At 34.3% G+C, this 10452-nt stretch overlaps 1 protein-coding gene across 2 annotated transcripts in view; it reads left to right on the top strand.

The window, feature by feature from the left end:
* Positions 1-426: 426 nt before the first annotated feature.
* LOC113227580 (serine proteinase stubble-like) overlaps positions 427-10452 on the top strand; it is a 28324-nt gene continuing 18298 nt past the window's right edge. The window contains exons 1-2 of one of the 2 annotated variants that reach the window (XM_026460533.1): positions 427-930; positions 8647-8823. In XM_026460533.1, the coding sequence (XP_026316318.1) occupies positions 546-930; positions 8647-8823 (562 nt within the window). In that variant the 5' untranslated portion in view covers positions 427-545. The remainder of the gene's footprint in view (positions 931-8646; positions 8824-10452) is intronic. The other variant, XM_026460534.1, reaches the window with a different exon arrangement.

Raw genomic sequence — 10452 nt, 5'->3', positions numbered from 1 at the left:
CTTTTTTTATTTCGTGGTATGCATAGATGTAGTTACTACAAAAATTCTTGTCGGTCTTTTAAAATCGGCTGTAGACCTATGGTGTAGAAATTATTAGAAGTGTTAGACAGTCGCTAAAAATGCATTTACTAAATTGCATTACAAGAACAAATCATTTTAAAAATATTTACAAATTAACAAATGTTTTTCTCTAAAGGTAATTACATTAAAAATTGCGCAACACTCACATTTGAAAATGGAATGAGTTGTCTTTTTTAACTTTCTTTGTGATTTCAAGGCAATGGGAAGAACATAAAAGAATCGTTATGTGAAATTAGGTTAAAAGAGTGTGTAATAAAAATTAAGTAAAATAGTGATGCATGGCATTCATTTGTGCAGAAAAATGTTTACGGAACTCTAAGCAACTTTGAAAGGAAGTGGCCGTGTTGTAAGCAATTGTACTTCCGATTCGGACGTCCTACCGTGCGGACGTCTCAATAAAAACAAAATAACAAATAAAAACTGATAAAAAATGTGTATAAAAAACAAAAAGTGAAATAATAGTGATGTTTGTACCTGAACGTGCCTTAACCAATGGATTGGCGGGAAAGATAAAAAAGAAAAATTTCAAAATTCGAAGAAGATCTCAAAGTGCGAATATGGGTTATAATTTGAATTTGAATTTTGGAACGGTGGTCATTTTGTTTCTAACATTAGTGACCATGTTCGATTTTGTAATTTGTGAAAGTGAAAATGACGTTTTGACATTGCAAGATGACTTAGATCAGTTAGATGTAAAGGAGGAGGCCGCTGATCGGCGTCGGCCTGCCAATGATCAGGAAAAGGACATATTGTTATTAGATGCTCTAGGGAGAAGAAAAGGGTCATATACCCATAATTCCTATAGTTCATCGCAGGAGGATGATTCTATTATGGACTTATTGGGGAAAAGTAAGTATCAAAATGCTTTAAAATTATTATCGTAATACTCGGTACTTAGTCGTAGAAGAAGTCTATATCAACGTATCGCACGTTTGGTGTAAAAAGGTCACATCTGCAAAATTACAACTTTTCAGGAGAGAGGTTTAAAGATTGTACGAACGGAATTAATAGATAACTTTATTATACTTCAGAGTCGATTATACCTCAGCTCGAATTCAATTTATTTCCCATTCTAATACGGTTTCTTTTTGCTTGGATCGAGCGGTAGGGACACTGGCTTTATTTCAGAATTTATTTCTTACAAACGAAATTACAACCATTTGAAAAATGTATATCGGATAGTATACGTGTTCTGTTTAGTTCAGTTGATATAAAAAAAAAATCATTGGTATATGTGAAGTACCTATTGAATACAGCGGTTTTCTTGCAAAATTTCGAGGTAATTTTATGTTTTTTTTCTAACGTGAAAATTTTTAGGAAGCGTGTTTTCACACCATATAGTAATCAGTGTAAATCCTCAATTTTACTAGATATTTTTTCCAAAGTGATTTATTTTAACACTTTCACTGTTATGCGGGATCAGCCAAAGCAAATGGCTTGTATAGAGGTTGTAAAGACTCTTAAATAGGAGAGTTATAATATTTCACATACACATAGTTGATTGCGATAAGTTGGTATTATTTTTATCACTTCCATGTAATAAAAAGCATTTTTGACGTGAAACACCACATGTGGCATTATTATAACCAAGGGGACGTAAGATATTGAAGATACTGGGAAACCGTCTTAAGAACCATTTGGTCCTTTTTTGTAAAGACATTATTTGACCAAGAGTAAGTTGTCCATAAAACTGATGCTCGGTTTCTTGTAATGATAATTTCAGTGCACAGAAATAAAAAATCGGGACTGCAGAAGTGGTCTCTTATTTTTGTAATATTATTTTTAAAGGTGTAATTTACAAAAGCTCATGGTCGAATATCCGACATAAATTGTTTTGATTATTGAATTTTTACCTTCCATACATTTTATGTTGCACCGACGATAGATTCGTATGGAAATATTAATTAAAGAGAAAAGTATATTTTAAAGTAATTTGTAAAACATGATTGTACCGTAAGTTGGAATGTTATATGAGAAATTTAAAAATAAGGTATTTAATTAATAACTTTTGTAACTATAGTGAAAAATAGGGTGGTTTGCATTAATATTAGACATAACTGGTTGATGATTGTACCACCTCAGTCAATCGTGACCATGCGATCTGTAGAAGGCCTGAAACGTTATTTTGTTTGAAAAAACAAATGTATGCGATTTAGACCTGAGAAAATAGTTGTATTTCCTAAAGTATACTTTTTTAAAGCGCACAATACATCTAATAATCAACTTTCTTGGAAAAAAAAATGGCTATACAAAATAGAATTAAAGTATCTGTATTTTTATGCAGAACTTTTATTGTATTTTGTATTTAAAATATGTCTTATGTATAACATAAAATAATATTGAGATTTTTAAGGCATATTGACAACTGCGTCACAGTTTATTTACAATTTTATGCGTTTTGTGCGTTTGAATAACTAATTATTATAATAAACGGAGTGACGTATGTACATAATTTAAATACCAGGCATAAATGGAAGCTTGTGTTACCGAGGTTCACTTTTTTTACTTTTGTGGGACAAAATAGTCTGTACTTTAATAGGATTCCAAAGGCTGTTTTGGACCTTTCCCTTCATAAGTTGAAGAATTATGTAAAGACGACTTTACTAAAGAAAAGATAACTATTACTGTTAGGGATTACATAAGCAAGAAATTGGTAATAAATGAGAGAATTTCAAACACAATTTGCTTACCTACGAAATAAAGATAATTTTGATTTGATTTATTTTAATATAAAAAATATGTTTTAATTGTTATTTTTATTAGAGAAACATAGAAAATATTCAAAAGTTATTTATCCGTAAATTTTGAACTTGCTGCTTGTTTCTTTCTGTCTTTCGAGGACAGTATTCTAGATTATAGGTAGAAAATCTCATCTAGGTAGGTGCAGGTCTAAATTGGGCTTCGTTAATCTCGTAATATTTTATATCGGTTTATTTTTAATTGCTGTTAAGTACGATAACATGTTCATTTCAGAATAGATTAATTTTCAGTTTAGATATCGATGACTATTTTTAATATTTAAATATTGTGGAATATTATCATGAAGTATTATTTAATGTTTGAGAATAGTATTATTTCATATTTCACGGTAACATATTCGAATATTCAAAATAATAAAAAATGCCACCGAAATTACGTAGGGAAAACTAATCAGAAAATTATCCACAACAATCATCAACTACACCAGTTATTTTTTGACATATTTATATTTTAATGTCACGTTGTTTGACCACCATGATCATAATTATTTTATTATTAGAATTGTGATTGATGACCACCATGATTATAATTATTTATTTGTGAAATTACTCCACTAGTTTGTTATAATAATTAACACAAAGATCGGACAACTAGAAAAAATATCTTCGATCTGGGTGGATTTTAACCAACGTCTTCTAGCAAACCGTGGCAAACGCTATGCCAACTAAGCCATGGAACCAAATAGCGGACCTTACGAATTATTCTATGTGCTTCTTGCAGATCTATGTTTAACGACTTTTTTGCTGTGGTTTTACTAAACACAAAGATTTGCAACAAGCACGTAGAAAAATTCGTAAGATCCGTTGGTTCGTTCCGTGGCTTAGTTGGCATAGTGTCTAGCATGATTACGTATCAATAATTCGAATGACATTTTCCAGAAATAACTTTTGGTCTAATTTTCATAACCTCGAAAGTAATTTTGAGAGGAAAATGTTTTTTCTTTTAAACCTAACCGAACCTAATCGTGTCTTTGCGATAAACATTCAACATATCCTGAAACAACAACAGTTTCGTTATAATTCGGTTTTCGGTGTGTTTTGGTTAAAATTTTCGAGCTTGTGATAGGTTACCGTCTAGCATGGTTTGCTGGAAGACACTGGTTTGAATCCACCCGGATCGAAGGAATTTTTCCTAAGTGTTAGATCTTTGTATTAATAATTATAACAAACTAGTGGAGTAATTTCACAAAAATAACTGAATATCATTGTGAAACATTATTTAATAAAAATTTTAAAATAAACAAAACAATAAACTGCTGCACCATTCACACGTCAAGTAATAACACGAATTTAAATACAATTATCACTGCATTAATTTAAAAGAAAATTAGATTAAAGATGGACAATCACGAAAACGGCACATAAATCTATAAAAGTATGATAAACAGATTACATAAAGTGCGCACGCGCTGTGGAGAGTAAAAGCGGCGCGTAACAGTGAAAATGATCGATAATCGAACGGCCATTGATCTCGTAGATCGTAAATCTTGCGTGAATTTATAGTATGCACGTGATTTGTGGTAATGGGTTTTTTAACCTGAAATTTGTGTTATGTAAAGCTAGCGCTTATCCCGTGACATTGCTCAGCGAGAAATTGTAAAATGTTTTTTATAGTAAAAAGTTTAACTTAAAAGTAATTTTAGTAGCAGTAGATCTCCTTGTGAAAGAATTCGTCCAGGGAAGTACTATCACCTTCATATTATAGAAGCACTTTTGACGTTTGTTCACATGTGGCTTTATTGTGGATCACTGCCTCCTTGACAGAACTGTTACCATGCTGGTCTGCCACGCAGTGGTGCCGCGATTTTCGGGCGGGAGAAATATTTTTATGGTTTATATTTATTTATCTCGTGAGTTTGAGTGTAATTTGTGGTTGTCTATGTCCATGACACCCGCAACTGAGAGTTTCTTTCGTGCGGGGCTATGAATACGTGCGTTATTATTATTATATCTATTTTAGACTCTCGCTTCTCTCAAGGTCTAAAAGATTAATTTTGAATTTTTAAATTGGGGGAAGCGGTATTTCCCGGCAACGGCACAGTCGGCCGGAGTCAGGGACTCAGGTTCAAGAACTGGCGAACATTACGTGCCGTATCGAGCAGGACCGCCTTTTGCATTTGTGCTTCAAGGGACGCACCACTAGAATTAACCCATTTGCAGACAAAACAGTTGGGATTATTTCAGTCGAGGCCACATCCCACATGTCGGTGATCTACTTCGGACATCTATTGTTATACCGAGGGTAGAATTATTAGATATATGCGCTTCAAAACATATATTTTTGTTATTTTATTCATTATCATCATCAGCCTATCGCAGTCCACTGCTGGACATAGGCCTCCTGATGCTAAATGACGGGAGGAACAAGTCGTGCGTATGGTAGTTAGCACGACAGTCGTGCTTGTGGTAGGTAGTTAGCAAGCGACACGACTGTCCATCGGAATGGCGGTGCCACTCAAATGTTTAAATCGCAAACATCTGAGGGGCGCTACCACTGCACCTGTCACCCTGATACATAAGTTGGAAAGTCCCTTGTGTGCCTATAATTTCACCAGCGCCCATCAAAACCGGAACGCAGTAATACTCACATTACTGCTTAACGACAGAAATAGGCAAAGTGGCAGTACTTCCCTGGACGAGCTCATTGACAAGGAGCGCTACTGCCTGCAATCGCTCGGCAATCTTCGTGTCGTCGGATTTCTATCATTTGCCTTTTGCACTTGGTGCAGACTGGACTAGGAATGTTCGATTTTTTGCTTTGAATCGAGTTTTAGATCGCAATGGATCATAAAATATGCTACTGAATCGATCCATAGATCGGATCCGTAGGCTCTTGAATCGGTCTCATAAAAATCTCTCAAAATTAATTTCGATAAAAACTAATTTTTGACAGCCTTTTTGGCTTCGGTCGGTTTACGACGTGCATTTACTGTGTAAGTAAGTGACACTAGCCAGTGAAAAAGACGTTCAGATGGCACAGAAGTACCGACAATTGCCAAATATTGTAGACTTAGGGTCGTATTCTAGAACTCTACTCAATACTCAAGTCAGGATGGTTTAAAGCACTCGAAATCATACTCAAGTCCCTGCCATTAGGGTTGTATTTCCAGTGCTTGAAATCATACTCAGATCCTGACTTGAGCATTGAGTAGAGTTCTAGAATACGACCCTTAATGTACTTAGATGTTGGCAAACTGCTTTTCTTGGAGGCCAATATAAAATATGGGTTCAGAAAAGGCTGTTTTGTTTAAATTATGAACTCTTCCATAAGGAAATCTACTGCTACTGAGTATATATAATAATGAATTTCGTAATCGATTGTAACAGCTAAAGTTTTTTTAAGCCATGGATGTTTAGCCTTTTTTGGCGCTTACAATATTTTTACAAACTCTATCTAAAGATTTTTGAGGTTTTCAGACGTTTATAATGTAACACTTGCGATTAAAAATATGCAACACTTTTTTGTCACTTTGTTTATGGTAAACGAAAAAATTGTGACATACTAAGTCTGTAGCGATAACAAGTGGGATTGCTTACGATATAATTGTTTTTAATATTGATTTTGTCGGTTACACTAAAATATAAAAAACGGTTGTGCAAATGATAAACTTAGCTGTTACTTATTTCTATTTGATGTAATTTTGGCGGAAAATGTCGACGAGTCCTTGTCCGTTTTGTATAAATATATATATATTTTATATAAATGTGGCTGTGTGCCACCGAAACATATTTATTGCATACCAAATTTCCCGATCGGATAATTTCACGATATTCAGCCGTTAAGTGGCCAGCTCGATCATGTGATTTAACTCCGCTGGATTATTTTTTATGGGGTTATGTTAAGGACAGAGTCTATACGGAACCAATCGAATCGATTGCAGCCTTTTATCAGTTATCATTTTTCATTCATAATTCTCAAACCTTACTTTTTTAATATAACAAAAATTTGAATCATTGTCATCTAAATAACAATAAATTTAGATGACAATGATTCAAATTTTTGATTTACAAAATAAAGTTCTTGTTGAAAAACCTTATATTTTAAAATATCACTTGCATTTAGGTAAAAATGGAAGTTACGATAGGTCGGTGCTCATGCCTCGATATGTAACCAAAATAAACAGCAATAGTAGGTAACCTGCATTATTTCCAAGTCAATTAAATGCGTCCGGTCCAGGGATGCACATTACTAAAAATCGATTCAAGTGTACACGATATAGCGATTTTTTTATCGTTTCATTTCGATACCATTTTTAAGTAAATCGATTCAACATTAAGGTAAAACGAATCGTCTAGATCAGAGGTTCCCAGACATTTTTTCTCATAGACAGCTGTCAAAATTTAGCTGGTTCCCGTGGACCCCCTGCAGCTACATTTGTACCATATTCCATATCAATATTATTTTTTGTCACGTCAACGTAGACCCCCGTCGAGCCCCTCGTGGACCCCTGGGGGACCACCTGAACCACTTTGGGAACTAAGGGTCTACATAGTATTCATGAGAAATGAAACTATTTTTCCGGATTTAAATCGCGTACATTTGTTTTTTCAAACAAACCAACGTCTCGGGCCCTTTACAGGTCCCACGGTCACGGTTGACTAAATATACATAATTTAAATCCGGAAAAATAGTTTCAATTCCTATGTGTAACAATCGCGAAAACCTAAGAAGTCGATAGTATTCATAATTTAAACAAAACAGTCTCTTTCTAAACCCATATTTTATATTGGCCTGAAAAAAAGCAGTTTGACAACATCTAGATATACACTTTATTCACTGATATAACACAAATACACATTAAGCATAAAAGAAAAAACATAACATGATTGTCATAACAGTGAAACGGCACTGACTCACCATATGCCAAAGTTTCCTAAGGCGCTGGTTTTCAGTCAGCACCAACGAGAGGGATTAAGTTATTTGAAAGGAAAAATATAACGACTATGCATAAATTTATGTGTTGACAATAATACTGTTGACAACAATAATACACAGTAAAGTGTAAATAGTGCATCTAAAATAAGCTTTGATATATAAATGCATGAGCGAGTGTGAATATAATTACAGATGTACGAGTAAATTGTGACTGTAAAGAGGTTTTAATGTTGTATAATGTCTTTAGTATATAATATAATTATACACATAATGTGAATAGATCAAAGACTACGTAAAAGAATACATAACGTGAGAGTAGGTGTTGATACAGTGCTTGGAATTTGGGTTTGGATGTCTAACTTTAGATCTAAGTACTTTAAGTCTACAAAATTTGACGATTGTCGGTACCTTCTGAACTTTTCTCACTGGCTAGTATCACTTTAAATGTAAGTCGTAACCGACTATCACTACTAAGCATAAAAGGCTATCAAAATTATTTCTTTTTTATCGAAATTAATTTTGATAGATTATTATGAGATCAATTTAAGAGCCTACGACCCGATCTGTGGATCGATTCAGTGGCATATTTTATGATCCATTACGATTTGAAAATCAATTCAAAGCAAAAAATCGTGCATTCCTAGTCCAGTCTGCACGAAGTGGAAAGGGCAAATGATAGAAATCCGACGACACGAAGATTCTTCGCGATTTAAAGCTCTGAATGACACTGCAATTGTTATGGACAGGTGTGTCACTTTCCACCAGGAGCACGGCTTGTCCGTCCCGTCACTGAGTATCATAAAAAAAGAAATACTTTATAGTACTCTTTAATTGAATCATAGTCTCATTTAAGATGCTTGTTCTAGTGTTAAATTGTACGTAAAATAATATTTGATTATTTTTTTAAATTATTTTTTTTTTCCTTTCCAGTGATACCTCAGACTTGTCGGTATAGAGGCTCGCGGTTTCCATGCGGACTGTCCATTTCCTGCGTTCTGGGTGGCGGAAAACCTTTGGACTTGTGTTCTGGAGGTATGATCTGGGCTTGCTGTGTCGACAGAGAAACATCAGAGCGCCCCAATGAAGCACCTTTGGTGCATAACGCAAGTAAGTAAAAACTTTTGATTATAAATCCTGTAAATTAGCGATTTTACAATGCGATTTTTAAAAATTGGAATTGATACTTTTTTAAATGATAATATTTTTCCATTTTTTACATCAAATTGTTTTAAAAGTAATTTCATTGTTTTATTGAATTTCGAATCCATATTACTAACGCCAATAATTTTAAAATCGCAAACAATGTAAAAAGTCCCATAAAAATAATTACGTGGCTAATACAGCAACATTTTTGTACTATATTTAAATGTTTGTGACTAAACATTTAACACAATTGCAAATACACATTACACAAATTACGATTGGACACTCTTTATAATACAAGAAAACACAAAACTTCAATTAATATTATTAAGTTCATTGAATATTACGATGTTTTAGTACCATGACATTCAATTATTTATTTTTTTTTCAATTATTCCATTACTTTGATATAATTATAAATACGAAGATCAAGATTATTAAAGCAAGATCTCTAGTCAGCCGCTGGTAACTGTAAAGTTGCCTGGCTGAATAAAGAAAAACTTTCATAGATTTCTCATAGATGGCGCTACGACAAGCAGTCGTTAAAAACCAAAAACGATCTACACCAAGTACGTTTAAAAATTCGTAAAGATTGCTCTGGAACACTCAGTGTCATATTCCAGAACTCTACTTAATGCTCAAGTCAGGACTTGACTACGATTTCTAGTGCTTTAAATCATACTCGAGTGCTGACTTAAGCATTGAGAAGAGTTCTGGAACACGACCCAGAGACCAGAACCGTCCAAAGTTCATTTCTCAAACTTGTTCTACCCGAGACCTCCGCGTCTAGCGCTCACAATTCAAACCGTTGGGCTACCGAGGTCGTCAAATGTTGGCTAGAGAATCGAGTATTATAATTTTTTTTAAATTTCTTATTGTTATTTCTTAAACTCAACTTACTTTCGTACGTTAACGTAGTTTTGTAGCATTAGAGCTCCTTGTGAAAGAGCTCATCCGGGGAAGTACTGCCACCTTATCTTCTTTTGTCGCCAAGCAGTGATGTCAGCATCACTGCGTTCCGGTTTTGAAAGGTAAGAGTGTTAGTGACATTAAAGGCACGTAGGACTAGTCAACTTACGTCTCAGGGTGACGGGCGCACTGACAGCGCCCCTCAGATCTTTGCGATTTAAAGCTCTAAGTGCACTGCAACTGTTATAAGCAGGCGTGTCGCTTACCATCTGATGCACAACTTATTTGTCTTGTCATAGGATAATGTAAAAAACTGGCGTGATGAAAGACTATGCCAGTAATGTAAAAGAATCTGTATGTCTCTGCCTACACCGGCGAGAGAATTGATGGAATGTTCCGACTTTAAATGTGTAACGCTCTTAATTCGCCTCTAATTTTTTTGTTTACCAAATTCCAACATCCATAGAGCACGGGAAAATTATGACCTCCTAACTACATAGAGGTTACACCTATTGTTACGAAACAACACACTCTCTCTTCCAAAATTGGTGTACATATTAAGCGGTAGCGTAAGCGGATTCCTTAGGTATGAGCATAAGCGATTTTCAAGTTTGAATTGCTTTTAATTTTGATAAAGGGAGGCGGTTTAATATTTTATTAAAGTAACGGTAACTATTGCTTATA

Source organism: Hyposmocoma kahamanoa, unplaced genomic scaffold, assembly GCF_003589595.1.
Source record: "Hyposmocoma kahamanoa isolate Upper Pololo Valley unplaced genomic scaffold, ASM358959v1 211, whole genome shotgun sequence".
Taxonomy (NCBI): Eukaryota; Metazoa; Arthropoda; class Insecta; order Lepidoptera; family Cosmopterigidae; genus Hyposmocoma; species Hyposmocoma kahamanoa.
This window is presented reverse-complemented; position numbering and strand designations above follow the sequence as displayed.